Source organism: Pseudophryne corroboree, chromosome 10 (genome assembly GCF_028390025.1).
Source record: "Pseudophryne corroboree isolate aPseCor3 chromosome 10, aPseCor3.hap2, whole genome shotgun sequence".
Taxonomy (NCBI): domain Eukaryota; kingdom Metazoa; phylum Chordata; class Amphibia; order Anura; family Myobatrachidae; genus Pseudophryne; species Pseudophryne corroboree.
In genome coordinates, this window is record NC_086453.1 from 212,992,837 (window position 1) to 213,014,641 (window position 21,805).

The 21,805-nt window shown below is 45.2% G+C and overlaps 1 protein-coding gene across 2 annotated transcripts in view; it reads left to right on the forward strand.

Annotated features, from left to right (window-relative positions):
* Positions 1–21,805, forward strand: part of SKI (SKI proto-oncogene) — a 117,383-nt gene that overhangs the window by 80,181 nt on the left and 15,397 nt on the right. Inside the window, exons 2-5 of one of the 2 annotated variants that reach the window (XM_063943069.1) lie at positions 12,961–13,080; positions 20,028–20,143; positions 20,362–20,633; positions 21,399–21,700. In XM_063943069.1, the coding sequence (XP_063799139.1) occupies positions 12,961–13,080; positions 20,028–20,143; positions 20,362–20,633; positions 21,399–21,700 (810 nt within the window). The remainder of the gene's footprint in view (positions 1–12,960; positions 13,081–20,027; positions 20,144–20,361; positions 20,634–21,398; positions 21,701–21,805) is intronic. The other variant, XM_063943070.1, reaches the window with a different exon arrangement.

Here is a 21,805-nt window from a genome sequence, read left to right on the forward strand (position 1 = left end):
CTTTTGTAAGTGTCTGAGGCTGCTATTGTCCATATATGAGATTAACCCTTTCTACAGTCAATCATTTATACCCCTTTCACACCGCAGTTTGTACCCGGTAATTTGCCGTTTTTACTGGCTTCCTAAACGGTTCGAGCTGCGATGTGAAAGGGTCACCTTCAATTTACCGTTTACAAAATACCGGTATTTTGAAACGGTAAAAAAGCAGGGTCCTACCCGTTTCAGACCCGTTTAATTGTTCCGTGTGAAAGGGTCTGAAACGGTATTTGCAAGCCCCAGAAGGTGATAGGCTGTCTCCATGTGTGATCTCACCAGGCAGAAGCAGGAAATAAACATTTAAAATGACAACCACTGTTTTGTATGGGTGAAACGGGTTCAGTGTGAAAGGTACCAAAACGGTAATGAAATGGTAATAAACCCCCTTCACATCGCATGTTGTAACCAGTATAACTGCTCAGAACCGTTTAAAGAACCGTTTCAAAAGCAGGTTTTGCGATGTGAAAGCAGCATTAGTCTCTGGCGGCCAACACGTCATCAATATGCTATTTACAATGCAATATATGAAAAGCAGAAGATATGATTTTACACGAGACTGTCTTCTTTCTGCATGAGGGTTCACTCACTGGCACCTTCTTGGTTAAATGTCCCCCTCTCAAATAGACTAGTTAAGTCCTTAGTCTATCCAGGCGCCTGCAAGACTGCCATTTAAATCTCCCACGAGCCTCGGCATGCTGTATGTTTTTAAGAAGCTGTTCAATGTGTGTCTAAGCACATGCAGTGAGCACCTAAATGCTTTTCCCACAACCCTGTTAAGACAAGTTCCATCCCTTTAAGCACAGAGCAGAATGAAATCCTTCCGTGCTGCATAGGATAATTGCATGGAGACTAGCAGCTAGGCATTTTCCGTCTAGCCCCCCCCCCCCCCCCCCATTCCCCTCCCCCCCCCCCCCATTCCCCTCCCCCTCCCCCTTCCCCTCCCCCTCCCCCTTCCTGGGTACAGCAACTTGTACAGTGCACACGTGATGTTCCAGAAGACAGCCAAAGAGGCTTTGGAAGTCTAAGACTGTAATTGGTTGGCTAGCTTTGTCAGAGCCGCGTGGAGTTTTCCAAAGTCACAATTTAAAGTAATTAAGCTTTCTGAGATTTTCCTGTACCACTTTAAGTCGGGGCTGTATTGATGCATCTGTTATTGTTACACCCTATCCTCTGTATACGCCAGTTCCTCTAACGGGTGGTATTCATGTGACCGCCGGTCAGCTGACCGACAGTCAAATGACCTCCTCCGTGAGCCCGACTGCTCACTATCCCGATAGTCGGCATGCCGACCAACAGGGACTATTTCCACTCGTGGGTGTCCACGACACCAATAGAGTGGGAATAGAACCCGTGGCGACCGCAGGTCGTCACCGAGCCCGCAAGGGGCTTGCTGCACTCGCCCCTCCCCGCCGGGATTCCGGCGTCGGTATGCTGCCGGGATCCCGGCATCGGTAAGGTGACCGGCGGTCAGGAGACTGCCGGTCACCAGTACTACACCCCCTCTAACACACAGGTTCTCAAACTCGGTCCTCAGGACCCCACACAGTGCATGTTTTGCAGGTAACCCAGCAGATGCACAGGTGTATTAATTACTCAGACACATTTTAAAAGGTCCGCAGGTGGAGCTAATTATTTCACTTGTGATTCTGTGAGGAGACCTGCAAAACATGCACTATGTGGGGTCCTGAGGACCGAGTTTGAGAACCTATGCTCTAACAGTTTTTTTGTGTGTTTATTGATTTGTTAGCAGTCAAATAGTGTCACTAATGGAATTTGTCCACAATTTCAAATAATATGAGGAAATAAATATACCGTATATACTCGAGTATAAGCCGACTTTTTCAGCACTTTTGAAAGTGCTGAAAAAGCCACCTCGGCTTATACTCGAGTCAGTGACAGGCAGAGGCAGAGCAGTGTGAAGGAGGGACACGGAGCGCACAGCGCGCGGCTCTCCTGTGTCCCTCCTGCATCTCCGGCGGCAGCAGCGGCGGTTCTATTACAGGAAGTACCCGTTCGTGACCTCTGATCACGAACCGGCACTTCCTTTAATAGACCTGCCGCGGCCGCCGAAGATGCAGGAGGGACACAGGAGAGCCGCGCGCTGTGCGCTTCGTGTCCCTCCAGAAGACAGCGCGGGAACGACGGAGGGGTAAGTAACAACACTGTGGGGCATACCTGGCACTTGGGGAGGGAGCATATCTGGCAGCATGAGGGGGTATATGTGGCAGCATGAGGGGACATATCTGGCAGCATGAGGGGGCATATGTGGCATCATGAGGGGGCATATCTGGCAGCATGAGGGGGCATATCTGGCAGCATGAGGGGGCATATCTGGCAGCATGAGGGGGCATATCTGGCAGCATGAGGGGGCATATCTGGCAGCATGAGGGGACGTATCTGGCAGCATGAGGGGACGTATCTGGCAGCATGAGGGGACATATCTGGCAGCATGAGGGGGCATATCTGGCAGCATGAGGGGGCATATGTGGCATCATGAGGGGACATATCTGGCAGCATGAGGGGGCATATGTGGCAGCATGAGGGGCATATGTGGCAGCATGAGGGACATATGTGGCAGCATGAGGGACATATGTGGCACATCAGGCACTGTGGGGCATATCTGGCAGTGTGGGGGCATATCTGGCAGTGTGGGGGCATATCTGGCAGTATGAGGGCATATCTGGCACTGAGGGCTGTGTACGGCTAGAGCTGCATTTCCCACCCTAGGCTTATACTCGAGTCAATAAGTTTTCCCAGGTTTTTGTGGTAGAATTAGGTGCCTCGGCTTATATTCGGGTCGACTTATACTCGAGTATATACGGTATATCTGAAAGTTGAGACTGTTCCTTTTTTCATGGTGTGTACTCCATGCACAGACTCCTCCCACTTGCAGAGTGAATCCCATACAGAATCCATACAGTCACGTGATTCCAGGCAAAAAAAACAGCAACAAACTGATTTTGCACTGTTCTGTCTATTCTGGTGCTTTTATTATCTTCTATTATGAATATGATGTCTTAGATCGCATTCCTGAGCTTTAGACTGGCCATACACTGCATGGCAGTTGTGCAAACTAGCTGACCAAACCACTGGTTTAAACGATTATTAATTTTATGGACCTGAACAATAATCGTTCACAGCGTGAAAATGGCTGAAAACTGTTATTATGAATAATTTGATTATCAAACCTGTTAAGTCAGCTTCATACTGTGAATGGGGATGACCTAGATTACAGGTTCTCAAACTCGGTCCTCAGGACCCCACACGGTTCATGTTTTGAAGGTCACCTGTAGATTTTTAAAATGCGACAGTTGGTGATACACAGTGCAGCTGCCGAGTGACATGGAAAACGCGAACCGTGTGGGGCTCTGAGGAACGAGTTTGAGAACCACTGACCTAGATCATGCAGTGTAAAGAATCACTGATTATTATCCATTCACTCCTTTCCTTGTCCATGTCAGATGGGTGGCTGCATGTCTGTGGCCAGCTTTAGTTCAGTCATTGACAAAATAAACAAGAGTTTCCACAGAAGACATGGGCCTGAAGTAGCTCAGTATAACCGATGTATATGTTGGTTAGTCGCTATGGGCGTGAATTCAGTTGTTTAGAAATGAGAGCTATTCAATACCTATGGGGCGACCATTGTTTCTGCCTTTTGGGCACCCATGCTGCTTTTTTGGCAGCACCCGTGCATTTATCGACGTGCATGATAAGTAATGGGAGCAAGTGTTGCCCTTGCCTCCATTGGCAAAACAATTTAATTTCGCCATGTGGGCACCCAAAAAAAATTACATTTGCTCCCTAAGCTAAAATAAGTTCCAATCACAAGTTTGTCCCCCCCCCCCCCCCCTCTTCTCTTAAATGTAAACTGCTGCCTTGGTTTTGTGCAGTGGAAAATCTATTGATTGACCAGAGCAGAGGAAGAGTAAATATATGAAGCATGAAGTTTACTGTGTAATTTGTTAATGCTTTCGGGAAAGCACAGGATTGTAATGCAGGTTAAACTGGCTTCTGTTGATCCCAAATCAATACATTTTAATGTCCATTAGCTGTACATCCAGTTAAAAAAAAATGAAATCCAGGGCTTCTCAGCAGTCACGTTTGGGGATATTATTTTTTCCTACTGACAAACAGAATGATTATATCACTTTAAAATTCCAACTCTCCAAAGATTATACCAGGTCTCCATGACTGCAGTGAAGATGGGCGCAACTTCTCTGAAGTAATGTAGGATTAGTTTTGGCTGTCTTTCCTCCCATTCAGGCTAAATGTTTTTAGGTTAGATGCAGATCACATCACTGCTGTGTGTAAATTGTTCTTTTACCGCTGCACTCCTAGCATTCACAGCACTAAATTGGATGCATACTGGGAATTTAGACCATGAGAAAGTCAACGTGTCTTTTTTGCTATATAATCCAGCACAGTAATCCCACGGTCATTGAACCAGGTTTTGGTACTTCATTTTCCAGCAGGATTTGGCACCTGCCCACACTGCCAAAAATACCAAATCCTGGTACAGTGACCGTGGGATTACTGTGCTGGATTGGCCAGCAAACTCGCCTGACCTGAACCCCATAGGGAATCTATGGGGCATTGCCAAGAGAAAGATGAGAGACATGAGACCGAACAATGCTGCAGAGCTGAAGGCCGCTATTGAAGCATCCTGGTCTTTCATAACACCTCAGCAGTGCCACAGGCATGCCACGCCGCATTGAGGCAGTAATTCATGCAAAAGGGGCCCAAACCAAGTACTGAGTACATATGCATGATTATACTTTTTCAGAAGGCCGATTATTTCTGTATTTAAAATCCTTTTTTTATTGATTTTTATGTAAATATTCAAATTTTCTGATATTTTGGATTTAGGGTTTTCTTAAGCTGTAAACCACAATCATCGAAATTATAACAAATAAAGACTTGAATTATCTCACTTTGCATGTAATGATGGGGCAGTACGTATGGTGTAATGGTTAACATTAATGCCTCACAGCACTGAGGTTACGGGTTAAATTCCCACCATGGCCCTAACTGTGTGGAGTTTGTATATTCTCCCCATACTTGAATGTGTGTGCGTGTACATGAGGTAGGGAATATAGATTGTAAGCTTCACTGGGGAAGGGATTGGTGTGAATGGACAAATATTCTCTGTAAAGCGCTACGCAATATGCGTATGCTATATAAATAACTGGTAATAAATACATAAATAACGAGTCTATATAATATATTGGTTTCACCTTTTAAGTTGAATTGCTGAAATAAATGAACTTTTGCACGATATTCTAATTTTCTGCGTTTCACCTGTATGCATTTTAGGAATCCGTGTTTGTTACAATGGACATGGGCCATGTATGTATGTATGCATGCATGCATAGTCTCCCTGCGTGGGATGAGCCAACTGAATCTAGTTGATGCCAGAAATCTTACCAGCTCACCAGCTATTTCTTGGTGGTCTGTTTACCTGACCCGGCTATGATTTAGCAATGGTGACTCAACTAAAACAACAGAGATCACACATTTTCTCCAGCTTGCTCAGAGGCTGTTATTTCCTTCCTTTGTGTAAAAAATAAAATAAAAAATAAAAAAATAATTATATATATATATATATATATATATATATATATATATATATATATATATATATATATATTGTACAGCGATCCAGTACTGATCCGGGGGAGAGTGACGATACAGAAGGGGGTGGAATAGAATCCAGATTTGAGCAGATTATTCTATTCTTGTGGCTGCAAGCATCTGGTAGGTCCTATGCATCTGGTTTGATGCTTTTCTATGAACTGTATTTACAACATCACCCAAATGTGTACTTGTAGCCGTATTGATGCATCTACAGAACTGGGAGTCAGACACGTGTGGCTGCACTGCCCCTATATATCCATTTCTGAGAGTAGCAGTCAACCTAAACACCTTTACATGTTTGCCAGTCCTATCCTTGGTGCAAGTGATCTGTCTGAGATAGCCGTATCTCTGAGTACACTTTTATCCTCTTAACTGTTTACACGCCTGTAGCACACATCCAACATGTGTATGCTCAATTGTCCCCCTCCCCAGTTACACCCAGTTAGTTGCAAGTAGAGATGTAATCGGTTATCAGTTGCATGGGACTGCATATCTGCAGAGGTGTGTATGTCCGACTTACTGATGTGGATGCTTTGTGTGCAACTCTGAATATGGCGCATAGTATTTAGGATGAGCCTGTAGAGAAAATAGACTGAGGTCTTGCAGCAGGCCTACAAATACTATAGTACACGCACTAACACAAGTTGGGATGTACTTAATATACTGGCTGTTGGGATCGCGGCATTCAGGATATTGATAGCCGGTAAAATGACGGTGATAGGACTACCGACCGCTCCCCGGTAGTCCCATTCGGGTGGTGGGTCCACGCCACTATCCGAGGGAGAATAAAACCCGCCACCGGGTACAAAGCGTGGAGAGCGCAGCAAGCCCGTGAGATGACTCGCTGTCGGGATGCCGCTGTCGGGAACCTGACAGCAGGCATTCCGTCAGCCTGGATATTATATTAAATCCCAAAAGTCAATTCCTCATCCATTTATCAGGCATTAATGTGTCGGGTGGAAACAGATTTCGCTTACTCGTAACCTAGGACATAGCTTGCAATTATCATTGCTTCATAATTGTTCTCGTAAAGCCTATTAGTAAATGAGCAAGTAAAAATTTACGTTTTACAAGCTGTTACAACCTGGAAAATTCCTAGAAGACAAAGTATTCCAAATCTTCTGCATCATTTCTAGCCATCCATAATGTAAAGGGAAATGACCCGGAGCGTACATACTGTATGGTATGGACTGTTTCTGTGTGTAGTGCTATATTTTGCTTTAGTGGAACCGCTTAATTCTACTTTTTGGAAGCACCTTGACTGATTGGAAACGGTACTCTGTTTTGAGTCACACTTAACTATAGGTGAATATTTCATTTTATCTAGGGCAGAGGAAAAGCATTGCTGCCAGCTTGCAGTTGCATTATATATGTACATAGTTCTCTACACATACAGATCTCTACAAAAGAACCAGGAGCTGAGGACAAAGTACAGGAGGGGGGCTCTAGATCAGGAAACATCATTATAAATAGGGCCATTGTTTTCTCTCGCTGTCTCATCCACACTTCAGACACTGAGTGTCTCTGATTACACATACTGCCTCTCAAAGTTTAGTGGTGAAGTCTGTTTTGTCTAGTACAATGGTATCCAGACACTGCTTGCCTGGAAGCAGCTGCATGCTATGTTGTGTCTTCTTCCAAGAGGCGGATTCCTGGATTTTTCTCATTTTGATTACTTGTTCTTACTCCCTGTGGAGTTTGTCATTAATTTCTCAAAAGAACAAAAGTATTTACAAACCCATAGGTTATGTTGCATTAATTTTAATTAGATTTCTAATTTTTTTTATTTTTTGTAGAACCGGGAATCAGATTCCTGTGTGCTTTGAAACGGATAGCTACAACTGCGGGTTTAAAAGTCTGTACTTCAGGTAACAGGAATACCTTATCCGTCAGGCCATCACTGTTGTCGGACTTCTTCCTTAATAAAGTGCTGACATACCCAACTCTGGTATTCTGTCTAGCACTTTTCTGACACTTTAAGAGGAAGAAAAATAAAGTCTACAACTCTGAGGTTTGCATTAAGCAAATAAAATCTATCAGACAGGCGCCTGGTATTGTGGTTTTTCTATTGGTGAGAACCTCTTAGTTTTACACTGCTCAAGAGATTGTACCGAAACAGGAAGACCTCACCCTAAGGCTGCGAAAAAAAAGTTACCTCAAGTTTTTTGATGTTTTACCATCTGCAGTAATAATTAAATGTGATATGTCCCCTCAACTTTATCACCCTTTTTACTGGAAATGTTTGAATTTGGAGACTAAGGGGTATATGCAATTGCGGTCGAATTCCAGAAATTGTCGAATTTCGGGTATTTTTCGCCAAAAAAAAAAATTCGGCAATGCAATTCAGTGCTTTCCGTCAAAAAAACGGACTTTCAAAATTCGACTTTTTGCAAATTCGACTTTTTGCAATGATACAAGTGCTGCAATTCGACAAAAGCATATTCAATTCAAGTTTGGAAAATTCGACAGCAGTGCTTTTAGACAGCAAATTCGTCATTTTCAATCCGCCACACTTTGGAGGGTGAAACCAATAAAAAAAATTTAAAACATGTTTTTTTTGTGTTTTTTTTTTTTCCGTGGTAATATCAGATCTATTTATATTAGAAGGGATTAGGTACTTGGTTTGTCTTTTTTGGAGGCACAAGTATTATTTATATATTTTTAAAAATAATATTTTTTTTTATTTTTTTTTTTATAGATGGAATGGTGAAATCCCTGAAAAAAATGGCGTGGGGTCCCCCCTCCAAAGCATAACCAGCCTCGGGCTCTTCGAGCTGGTCCTGGTTCTAAAAATGCGGGGAAAAATTTGACAGGGGATCCCCCGTATTTTTAAAACCAGCACCGGGCTCTGCGCCTGGTGCTGGTGCAAAAAATACGGGGGACAAAACGAGTAGGGGTCCCCCGTATTTTTTACACCAGCATCGGGCTCCACTAGCTGGACAGATAATGCCACAGCCGGGGGTCACTTTTATACAGTGCCCTGCGGCCGTGGCATTAAATATCCAACTAGTCACCCCTGGCCGGGGTACCCTGGGGGAGTGGGGACTCCTTCAATCAAGGGGTCCCCCCCACCCAGCCACCCAAGGGCCAGGGGTGAAGCCCGAGGCTGTCCCCCCCCCCCCCCCCAATCCAAGGGCTGCGGATGGGAGGCTGATAGCCTTGGTAAAATGTCAAGAATATTGTTTTTTCCAGAAGAACTACAAGTCCCAGCAAGCCTCCCCCGCAAGCTGGTACTTGGAGAACCACAAGTACCAGCATGCGGGAGAAAAACGGGCCCGCTGGTACCTGTAGTTCTACTGGGGAAAAAATACCCAAATAAAAACAGGACACACACACCGTGACAGTAAAACTTTATTTCATACGTCGACACACACATACTTACCTATGTTCACACGCCGACATCGATCCTCTTCTCCAAGTAGAATCCACGGATACCTGAAAAGAAAAGATCAATATACTCACCTCAGCCAGGGTCCAGAGATAAATCCACGTACTTGTTAAAAAAAACAAACCGGACACCCGTACCATGCCGGACTGAAAGGGGTCCCATGCTTACACATGGGACCCCTTACCCCGAATGCAGAGAGACCTCTCAGAGTGACAGCTGTCACAGAAAAGTCTCTAAAGCCAATCAGGAAGCGCAACTTCGTTGCGCTCACCTGATTGGCTGCGCGCTGTCTGAACTCAGACAGCGTATCGCACAGCGCCCTCCATTACTTTCAATGGTGGGAACTTTGCAGCTAGCGGTGAGGTCACCCGCCGGTCAGCGGCTGACCGCGGGTAACCCCACCGCTGACGGCAAAGTTCCCACCATTGAAAATAATGGAGAGGCTTTGCGATGCGCTGTCTGACAGCTCAGACAGCGCACAGCCAATCAGGTGAGCGCCACGGAAGTAGCGCTTCCTGATTGGCTGAAGGGACTTCAGTGACAGGAGTCACGTGGTGTCCCGGCATTCGGGAAAGGGGTCTGATGTGAAAGCATGGGACCCCTTTCAGTCCGGTGGTACGGGTGTTCGTTTTTTTTTTTTTTAACAAGTACGTGGATGTATCTCTGGACGTGGATGTACCTCTGGAAGGTGAGTATAATTTTTTTCACAGGTACCCTCGGATCGTCGGAGACCGTGGCAGTCGGCGTGTCAACATAGGTAAGTATGTGTGTGTCGGCAGTGTGTAATAAAGTTTTACTTGTCACGGTGTCTGTGTACTGTTTTTTTATTTGGTTTTTTTTTTTCCAGTAGAACTACAGGTACCAGCGGGCCCGGTTTTCTCCCGCATGCTGGTACTTGTGGTTCTCCAAGTACCAGCTTGCGGGGGAGGCTTGCTGGGACTTGTAGTACTGCTGGAAAAAACAATATTCTTGTCATTTTTCTCAAGGCTATCAGCCTCCCATCCGCAGCCATTGGATGGGGGGGGGACAGCCTCGGGCTTCACCCCTGGCCCTTGGGTGGCTGGGGGGGGGGGGACCCCTTGATTGAAGGGGTCCCCACTCCCCCAGGGTACCCCGGCCAGGGGTGACTAGTTGGATATTTAATGCCACGGCCGCAGGGCACTGTATAAAAGTGACCCCCGGCTGTGGCATTATCTGTCCAGCTAGTGGAGCCCGATGCTGGTGTGAAAAATACGGGGGACCCCTACTCTTTTTGTCCCCCGTATTTTTTGCACCAGCACCAGGCGCAGAGCCCGGTGCTGGTTTTAAAAATACGGGGGATCCCTGCCCAATTTTTCCCCGGATTTTTAGAACCAGGACCAGCTCGAAGAGCCCGAGGCTGGTTATGCTTTGGAGGGGGGACCCCACGCCATTTTTTCCCGTTTTTTCCCGTTTTTTTAAATCGCGGCAAAATCCGGCAAATCGGCCGTTTTTCGCCCGCGGGAATGTCGAATCCGTTTTTCATTGAATATGGTGAATTCCGGCAGCCACCTGCCGGAATTCACCTGTCGAATTGTGTTGAATTAAAAAAACGGCGATAATTTGCCGCGATTCGCCGTGAATTGCATATACCCCTAATAGTTTTTGCATGTCACTGCGCAGAAGCTGTTCCTGAACTTTTTGGTTCATTGTTTTGATGATGATTATTTATTATTATTATTATTATTATTATTAGTGCTACGTCCACTCCTGCCAGTACACTGCCACTAGGAGAACCTTGGAGGGTGCAGGTAGCAGGCTTTGGGGGTGCCAAACTCATTAAATGAGTGACACACTTGTACAGTATCTTTATTTTCATCACAGCACCCAGGCACGGACATGTAGGGGTAGTAACCTGCAGCTTCACCCTTGTGAATTGTGAGAGAAGTGGATATGAATTTACATTTTTTTGCTACTTTGATTTAGGTCTGGATTAGGTAAATGTATGCTATTTACTTTTCATTCCTTCTTATACAAAGAATGATACAGTTCCTAGCAGAATTTGTCATGTTTGAAGATGGCCGCCTCGTTGACTACTTTTATTGGTCTGCTTGTAATAAGTTTTCTACTTGCTCTTTTTTATAAAAATGGTTCGTTTTTGCTGATTTTTTTGAAAACCGTAGTGCCCATCACCGCCAAACCAAGACTTAAGTTGCTAAAGTTTAAGAATAGGCTTCCTTCTAAAGTGAATTTCTGTGAATATAGAGATTTCATTCTCTGGGTCATTGGTTCAAATTTGGATTTGCTCACAGTCTGTGTGCTATTATCTATAACTCAGACGTAATTATAGGTGGCGCTGAGAAGCCAGTAACCAAGACTTGTAAACTTATTTGACCCATACCATTCCATGTCAGTCTTCCTTTGGTGAAGAGGCTTTTCTTGTAGCTTGTTTAGGCTTGTTTCCTAAAATCCCTGCATTGGCTTGCCCAAGCATGTTCTTTTACTCTGAGAAGTTGCTAGGTGTTTCCAAAAAAGCATCCCGCATGATCTCCAAATTTGAATACCCTGTCATGCATCCCTCTAAACCAAAATGTTCCAGTTTAATACGATGTGCTTCATCTAATACTTTAACTACATTTTTTTTTCCCTTTCATGTCCACATTGCTCACACTGATTTCAATTATCATGTTTTCACGTTGTTGAATTGGTGATTTTGTTTTGTTTTTTTAAACCCTGCAGATGGGACACTTTTTTTTACATTTGCAGCTATATATAGTTATCCTTTTTTGTATATTTTTATTTGTTTTTTTAAATCAATGTAGCTTTTAAGTTCCCAAATTGTATTTCATTGGGTTATCCACCATTTTAGGACTTTAGAAGTGTAAGGGTTTTAAAAGGACAGTTTACCACACCTACTCATAAGTCACCATGTAGTTTTACCTCTGAGTGTGTTGAAGGGAATGCTGCTCGTGCCAAGAGGTCTTTTCTATGCTTTAGGGTGATTTACAGTCCAAGCGTCAAACCACTTGTGGAAAAGTCAAAGCAGGATTTGGCATGTTACCCAGAATCCAGTGCAGCTGTGGTAGAGTGAAGTCATCTGCCTGACAACCATTACAAATAAACACGGTCTGCGCTTTTCATGCTGTTCCTGATTCACACCACATAAAGTATTCCTTCTATGTGCAGGCAAAATCAGACATTTGTCATTTTTAGGGCGGGTTTAGAGGGGGCACTTGTTCTGACCAGTACCATTTCTATCATTGCTAAACTCGGTAGCACAGTGAAGTCATATTTGGCATCTTGTAAGGTCACTGCTCTTTGGAAAAAGATTTCTGTGAGGTGAAAAATCGTTTTGTGCCAGCAAAGGATAACCCTTAAATTAGTTTACAGCGCCATATGGTTTAGTTATGGAGAGAGACTCTGCGCTTTCTAGAGAAACTTTGTGAAGACCTTCCTAAATTATAGTTGCCCTGTCCAATTATGTGTGGCTAATTTGGATTTGTTCTTTCTGTAGCTTTGCTATGTATTCCTATGATAGGTAGTCGTTTCTCTGGGTGAGGCTTGTGACTTGAGTAAATATGATTGGACAGGTGAGCTGAACCAAATAGTGTCTTACAAAAATAGGCTGGTATAAAAGGCTGCACACTTTAGCAGATGACTGAACACTGAAATATGTAAACAGCTTGGCTGTCACAATGGCACAGTATATCACTAGGGTTTCTTCCGCACAGAACAGAAACACACTGGTAGGTTAATGTTAATCCATGTGGTAGGGAATTGGGACGGGGACTGGTGTGAATGTCTGAGAAGCACTGTAATTAAGACACAGGTTCCGTAGAAGTACAACTTTTTAAAAAAATTAATAGTAATGGAACATTCTACTGTTTCATCAAATCAGTGATGACATGTTCTAATCAGAAATGGTATGTGTTTTTTCTTTTCAGCTTTCTTCTGAACCTGCTGCTAAAAAGTTAAAAGCCGATGACTCCATCATCCACTCCCCGAACTTTACTGAGAAAGACAAATCATCTAGTTGGTTACGGAATTTGTCAAACTCCAGCAAAGTAAGTGTGTGTTGTAGTTGTTGTTTCACACTCTTATGTAACATTATTTTGCTCTATGAGGAAGGAAGGGAGCGTTGTGCCATTAGGTGTTTTCTCTAGCTGTCATAGAAACAATGCTCTAGTGTGCTTTTGATACGCCATGTCGACCTACTCTGGAAAGCGTCTTTCCTGCTCTGTAAAAGAGTTTTGGCACATGTAGGGGATGAGGTAAGTGGCTGTCCAATGCCTCAGGGACTCTGCAAGCTCCAAAGTCCCCATCCCATAAACCCGACAGGATCTTTTGCAAATTTCATATTATTTATTGGCAGGCAACAACTGCACAGGATTTTAAATCTAATCCGGCTCATCCTCTCCAGTGAAAGTTGCTAAGCAATTAGGGCCAACACGGCAACCTAAGGAGGGATCAAGGGACGTAAAACAGAGACTGATTTATAATAAATGTGGATGCAAGTTACAGCCAAAAACTACAGGCTGTCATTTCTCTGGCCAGGTGTACAGCACAGGTGAAAAAGCCAGCCGGACAAATAACTCAATAAATTTTTTTTTTTTTCTGCAGCGGGGTACACTGGTATTCCACAGGGAATAACATTGGGGTGTAGAGTTGGATCTTGATCCGAGGCACCAACAGGCTAAAGCTTTGACTGTTCCCAGGATGCACTGCACTGCCTCCTCTATAACCTAGCCTCCAGGCACTGGAGCTCAGTTTGTAAGTTGGTGCCTGCAGTGCAGGTCACTAACGGGGGGGGGGGGGGGGGGGGCTGCGCTAGGCAGCCCTAATAAGAGCTTTTTAAGAAGAAAGAAGACTTCAAGGCCCGCAGCACAGCAATAGATACTGTGAATGTCATGCTGACATTCTGTGCTGTGGCTCCATCACCTCCCCCAGCGCCGCTGCATACTCCCGCGCCCTGGTTGCTGGGTACTTGCAGCGAAGCGCTCCGGTCATTAGGCACACATCACCGCTGCTGCTCTCCTGGATCGCGTGGCCGCACTTCAGGGAGGAGGTAAGAGGGTCCCCCAGGTGGGACCCGCCGAAATTGCGATCCGGTCGTGGTCACTGTAGCCATGCAGGGGGCCCACTATATCCACCAGGGCAGGGAGCACAGGTCAGATTTACTAAAATTTGTTTATTATAGACTCCATAGTACCCGGTGGTGAAGTCCAGCAGAGGGGATAAGGCGCTGACCTGTAGCCCCTCCCCCAGCTCCGGCCGCCATCTACAGCAGGTGTTCCCGCCCTGTAGCTGCATTTCTCTCTCTCCCTCACTCCCTGTCAGCGTTTGGGCGCCATTTCACAGAGCTGCGCTGATCCTGGGATTGCTGGGCACGGTCTCCTCTGTAATGCCGCCTGTCTCATCAGCGCTGTGCATTTACAGGACACTTAAGTATTCTACATGTCGTTTAGACCGTGTTCGTTAAGAACAAGTACACTTCTATATGAATATTTAGTACACGTATTCTGTGATATACATCCAGTGGTTACTGTGCATTGTTATATCTGTATACATACATATCTTTATGTAGTATTGCTAGTCCAGTGCAGTTTTATTTTTATATGTAATAATCTCTGCATTGTACCTGTGACTGTGTGTGCCTATAGCTGCTGTGTGGATTATATTCTGTGTATCACACACATTGCTATCACTATATTCTGTGCCCTGGGGGTCTACGTGCGTCAGGGTCTCATATACCATATAGTGTTCCACAGGATATACTGTTGTGTATTTTTCACTGTGTGTTTGTCACCTCATACCACTTTGTGCTCTGCAATTGCAGTCACATATCTTATGGGGTTTTTATCAGGTATTGTGTTTGTCTGGCTATATTGTACTGATACGTCCTAAGGCTACATTCCCAATAATGTCTGCTACACAGGGCGGGAAATCTGCAGACGCTCCTGCATCATGCAGTGCTGGCGCCACAGATTTACCTGAGGAAAAGATTTCTGCTGAGGGTTCAGGTACTGGGTATTCTGCACCCCCTAGTCAGCCCGCAGCACCTGTGGCAAATCAAGATTCACCTTGGGCTGCATTTTCAAATATGCTGACTACGCTTGTAACACGACTTACGCCCCCTGTGGGATCTCCTTTGCCATTACAGCCACATATTGTCCCTGTAGTTAATCCACCATGGGCGGAAACTCTGTCAACCCAGTTACAGCAATTAAATCAGTCCTTAGTTAAACAAAAACCTAACCCTCGCCCTACTGGGACCAAAGGGTCATCTAAGCAGGCCATTTCCTCCTCACAATCCACTAATATTTCGGATGATTCTTCCGATTCGGATGGGGAATATACATCCATCAGATGCTGATACTGCTGCTTCTGATGAAGAATCTACAACACAGGTTGATGTTCCTGACCTAGTGGAGGCTATCAGGCTGATTCTTCAGATTGATCATGAGATTGTCCCTCCTGATACGTCTAAGAAACCTGAAGTTCAAACGTCAGTAGGTTACTAAATTAGTCTTACCACATTCTGACCATGTAATTGACATACATCAGGAATCCTGGTCTTTTCAGGAAATACGTTTTCCCTGTCTAAAAAGATGCTAGCTCGTTATCCTATCTCTGCGGAGTTGGGTAATGATTGAGAAACCCCACCACCAGTGGACTCTCATGTATCCCTTCTTGTGGTGTTATCTACTCTGCATGTCACCACCATCACCTCTTTGAAGGAACCGACAGATAAGCATGTGGAGGGTTGCTTTAAGTCTATTTACACTCTTACAGGCGCTGTACATAGACCCACTATGGCAGCCTCTTGGGCTGCAAAAGACATTGAAGCATGGGTTCAAGCAATTAAGGAAGAGCTACCTCTGAATTTTTCGGACACTGACAGACAGTATCTGTCATATATTACCACAGCCTCCTACTATATTCAGGAGGCGGCCTCTGATGCAGGCATTATGGCGGCCAAGGCATCTACTACGTCTATCCTGGCTCACCGGATTCTGTGGTTACAGTCCTGGTCGGTGGACCTGGACTCTTAAGAAGACCTTGGAGGTGCTCCCTTTTAAGGATATATACTATTTGGAGATGATCTGAACAAGATTTTGACCGTCTTGGCATCGGCCAAGACTGCGTTTCTCCCGAGTACTAATCCTCCAGCTCCGAAGGCGAAGATTACTACTTTTCGTTCCTTTCGACCTCCAGGCAAAGCAAAGGGTCAGGCCTACCCGAGACAGCCTCGCACTTCCAAATCCCCTAAGCCCAAACCTAAACGTTCTTGGGCCGCCCGTCAGCCTGCTTCCAAACCGGACAAAAAGGGTGGGAGGCCGACTTCTGCAGTTCACCGAGTTATTATTAACGAACACTTCGGATGCCTGGGTGCAGGAAGTGGTCTCTCACGGGTACGCAATCTCTTTCAAGAGACGTCCCCTTCGCCAGTTTTGCAACTTTGTGATCCTGGCGAACTCCCCAGAGGTTCTCCTCCGTCATCTGGAACTGACGGTCCAATTCCTACAAGCCCACTGGTGGCTCATCAACTGGAAGAAATCCTCACTGGTCCTGCTCAGAGCATGGTGCACCTGGGGGCATTACTGGACACACACAACCAACGTTTGTTCTTGTCTCCAGAGAAGGTCCTGAAACTTCAAGATAGAACAGATGCTTCCTCTCTCGCCAAAGAGTGTCGATACACTCGGCGATGCAAGTACTAAGCCTCATGGTGTCTGCTTTCGACATGGTAGAGTACGCTCAATTTCATTCCTGTCCTCTGCACATGTTAATCCTTTACAAGTGGGATGGCCTGCCTCACCGGATCAGGTCTCAAATGATCTCCTTGACTCTGGAGGTTCACCTGTCACTGAGTTGGTGGCTACAGGACCAACAATTGAGCAGGGGTCGTCCTTTCTGGATCTCTAATTGGGTCCTCCTAACGACTGATGCCAGTCTGCGGGGTTGAGGCGCGGTGTTGGAGCAACACTCTCTCCAGGGTCGGTGGACCAGGGAGGAATCTCTCCTCCCGATAAACATTCTGGAATTGCGGGCAGTGTTCAATGCGTTGACACTGTCCCTGCCTTTCGTACAGAACAGGCCTGTGCAAGTACAATCAGGCAACGCCACCACGATGGCGTACATAATCATCAAGGCGGCACTAGAAGCCGCAGGGCAGTGATGGAAGTGTCAAAAATTCTTCAATGGGTGGAACGCCATCTGCCAGCAATATAGGCTGTGTTCACTCCGGGGGTCCTCAACTGTGAAGCAGACTTTTTCGGTCGTCTGGATGTACATGCCGTGGAGTGGAGTCTTCATCCGGAGGTCTTCCAGCTCCTTGTGGACAAGTAGGGTCTACCAGATGTAGACCTGATTGTGTCTCGACACAATCACAAGGTTCTGGTCTTCGGAGCAAGGACAAGGGATCCTCAAGCAGCGTTCGTGGATGCACTGGCAATTCCATGGAACTTTCGGCTGCCATACATGTTCCCTCCAGTGTCACTCCTGCCCAGGGTACTAGGGAAGTTCAAGCAAGAAGGAGGAATACTGCGTCTAGTCGCTCCAGTGTGGCCCAGACGGCATTGGTTCTCAGACCTGCAGGGTCTCTCAATCGAGCGTCCTCTTCTACTTCCTCAACGCCCACACCTCCTCCTTCAGGGCCTTTGTGTTTACTAGGACCTGGCAAGACTGGCTTTGACGGTGTGGCTCTTGAAGCTTCACTCCTGAGGGCCAAAGGATTTTCTGAGGCGGTTATTCAAACTATGTTGAGGGCTCGCAATCCGGCTTCGGCACGGATTTATTATAGGGTCTGGAATTCTTACTTCACCTGGTGTGCTGCTAAGAATTACAATGCATACAAGTTTAGTACTTCCAGACTTCTGGCTCTTTTGCAACAAGGCCTGGATTTAGGACTTCGCCTGGCCTCCCTCAAGGTTCACATTTCTGCCTTGTCGTTGTGGTTTCAGCGAAAAATTTTATCTATTCCTGACGTTCATACTTTCACTCAGAGCGTACTACGGATTCAGCCTCCCTATCTCCCTCCTGTGGCTCCATGGGATCTGTATGTTGTTCTTAATGCCCTTTAAGAGTCTCCGTTTGACCCTTTTGAGTCTGTTGACCTTAAATGCCTTACGCTTAAGGTAATTTTTCTGTTGGCTATTGCCTCTGCTAGGAGGGTGTCCGACTTAGGCGCTTTGTCCTGTTGTCCACCCTTTCTGATTTTTCACCGTGACCGGGTAGTTCTTAGAAATCGTCCTGGTTATCTACCTAAGGTGGTGTCGTCTTTCCACCTTAACCAAGAGATTGTGGTTCCGGCCTTTATCTCTCCTGGTTTGTTCTCCAAACAGTGGTCTTTGGATGTGGTACGGGCTCTCCGTATGTATGTAGAAAGGACTGCCTCTGTCAGGAGATCAGATTCTTTTTTTGTACTTTTTGGTTTTCACAAACGTGGCTGGCCTGCGAATAAGCAGACCATGGCCAGATGGATTAGAGTGGTGATTGCACAAGCTTATGTGCAGGTTGGACTCCCAGCTCCTGCTGCTATCAAGGCCTATTCTACTCAGTCTGTTGGACCTTCTTGGGCGGCCAGCCGTGGCGCGTCCGCTGAACAATTTTGCAAGGCGGCTACGTGGTCCTCGGTGAACACGTTCATCAGGTTCTATGCCTTTGATACTTCCGCCTCCCAGGATGCTTCCTTTGGACGCCGGGTTCTTGTGCCCGCTACAGTGCATCCCCTCCCATGAGGAACTGCTTTAGGACATACCCGATGTTGTTCCCTGTGGAATGCCAATGTACCCCGCTGCAGAAAAGGAAATTTATGGTAATACTTACCATTGTTAAATCTTTCTGCGAGGTACACTGGTTTCTACAGGGCGCCCACCCTGACGCACCTAGCTTCTTTGGGTTTGTATGGCATTAGCCGCTAGTCCCTTCTCCTGTCGTGAGAATGTGGGTGTATGTGACTAACATCTACCGTCTCTTAAAACCTGCTACTGCATTAGACTGGTTAACAAAACTGAGCTCCAGTGCCTGGAGGCGGGTCTATAAAGGAGGCGGTGCAGTGCATCCTGGGAACAGTCAAAGCTTTAGCCTGTTGGTGCCTCGGATCAAGATCCAACTCTACACCCCAATGTTATTCACTGTGGAAACCAGTGTAACTCGCAGAAAGAGATTTAACAATGGTAAGTATCACAATTAATCTCCTTTTTATTATTATTGATATCCCACGAATGCTACTTCAGCTGTGCCAAAACACACAATCCATGCAGTTCTTGGTGTCCTCTTCATATTGTGTTGTGAACATATCATTTTTTTTTATTTTTTTTATCCATTTGTGGAGTTCTCGCAAAAATTGTGTCTAGTTCCTTGTCGAAAACCACTTTAGCTTATACACAGTCGAGTCATATTATGATCACCGAGTAATGGCCATGTGCAGCACGGATAGCAGCTGGACGGGCTGAACTGGCATTTTACACACATCTGGTAGCCCCCAGGTTTGTTTTGACTGTAAGCAGCTCCACTGTAGCATGTCTGTCAGCCCTCACACACCTTTGTAACGGACGTTCACATCTCACATCAGTGGCACGTGGTGCTCCTCAGTTTCCAGATCGGTTATTCGCAATGGTGCCATTTGTCCAGTCACAATACACCTTCACCACAGCAGCACGCGAACAGTTAACAAATTGCCCTGTTTTAGAAATACTGCCACCCTCGATTGAAAGCCCGATAGTCATCCCTTTTTGCAACTCTGATAGCCATGACAGCAACAAATGAAGTGTGCAAGTGGCCTTTCGCACACCTTAAATACCCACCAAGCCAGTGCATGACATGCAACATACTTCATGGGCTACGTGCTGCCGACATCAAATGTAGGAGGTGGTTATCGTAATGTGACTCGACTGTATATATTTTTGTTAGTCAAAGTGGTCTTGTTTTACAATTGTATGATAGTGTCATTATATTATGGGAGCAATGTCTCTGACTAAGGGGTTTTTTTTTTTTTTTGTACCCACAGAATACGGGATATGTTCACCCACGCCAGCGCCTCTCGGCTTTCCGGCCCTGGTCCCCCGCCATTTCAGCAAATGAGAAGGAGCTCTCTACTCATCTGCCTGCCCTTATCAGAGATAGGTAAAGGCATTTATTTGATTAGTTTACTTTTTTTTGTATTTGTTACCCCAGCGGCTCTGTGATTTACTTAAGATTCTTAGCAAATGCATGCTTGTTTGCAACAATACTTTCATACTGTGTTACTGCCACTTACCCTACATAAGTGTTTTGTATAAAACATTAGCTTTTTGTTGCAGTCCGCATTCACTCTAAAATATATATTTTATTTTTCCTGACAGTTTTTATAATTACAAGAGCTTTGAGAACCTAGTTGCCCCAAATGTTGCTCTGGCACCCCCTGCCCAACAGAAAGTCATCACAAGCCCTCTGTGTGCCCCCGCTGTGCCAAGAAGCACTCCGGCGTCAGGCAGCCCAGCGCAGTCCCGGAAACGGAGGCCCACCGCAGAACAGCCCCCAGGTCCTGAGGCACCAGCGCCTCCCCCAACAGCCCGGGAGGAAGAGAAGGAATCTGAAACTGAGATTGAGGTTGAAAGTAGAGAAGAATGTAAGTGTGAGTTGAATTTATTTTTATTTACTTTTTTTACTTTTATGTTGATGTCATAAACCCCTTCTGTGTGTTATCATCATGTCTGAAGTTGCCCTTTCACCCAATAATGCATGTAATTCTTGCTGTACAGGCATCTTCGTAGGAAATATCATAAAAAACCATCTTGTAAATATTTGCTTTACACAACATGGTCTGGGTGATGAAATTAAAGTTACAGATCAAAGATTAAATGGCTTACTTTTACGAGTCAAGTTCCAGTGCTTAATCTATGCTGTTGTTCTGCAGCAGGGTATCACCTTGCCTGTGAGATGAATCATTTAGGTCAAATGCAGGGCATCACACTTTGTGTCATGTTTGCCCTATAATAGGTTGTTGTAGAAAATGGGGGAACTGGGGATTAATTTTATTACCCATATTCTAAGGTCTGATTTGTACATTATACAAGATTATAGTTTAACAGTTCTAATAATAATCTGATGCTTTGTGATCCTAAATTATGCTGTGCACAATGCTTAATTTTCATGCATATTATCTTCACTGTATGTAGATGATAGGAACTCCCTATGTTTATTATCTCAGTATGTAATACACCCCATGGCAGCAGGATAGAAAATATTATTTTTAAGACCTGATTTTCTTAGTTGCTTTCACAGTTTACAAACTACAGTTGCAAGGTGTATGTGACTGATCATCACTAGTTAAACTTTGAGAATGCAAGGATCAGTCTGTGATTTCTCATGGTTTTTTTTTCTTTTTCTTATCCTTTAGTTACCTCTTCGCTCTCCTCGCTCTCTTCTCCTTCCTTCACATCCTCAAGCTCCGCCAAGGAGTTAAGTTCTCCAAGCATGTTAGCCCCAACTGTGATCAACCCTTCTTATGAGGTGACGCCTCACGGTGACTTCCATAGCAGCGGACTTGAGGCAGAGTTGGAGCACCTAAGGCAAGCCCTGGACAGTGGTCTGGATTCTAAGGAAGCCAAAGAGAAGTTCCTTCATGAAGTAGTCAAAATGAGAGTGAAACAGGAAGAGAAACTGAATGCTGCTTTACAAGCCAAGCGGAGCCTTCAACAGGTAATATATATTGCATTTCCAGATAATGCCATCTGGTGATTCAAATTTTGTTAATGGTTTCACTTCAGCACTGTAGGTAAAATTGATGCTACTGAGTGGGATCCT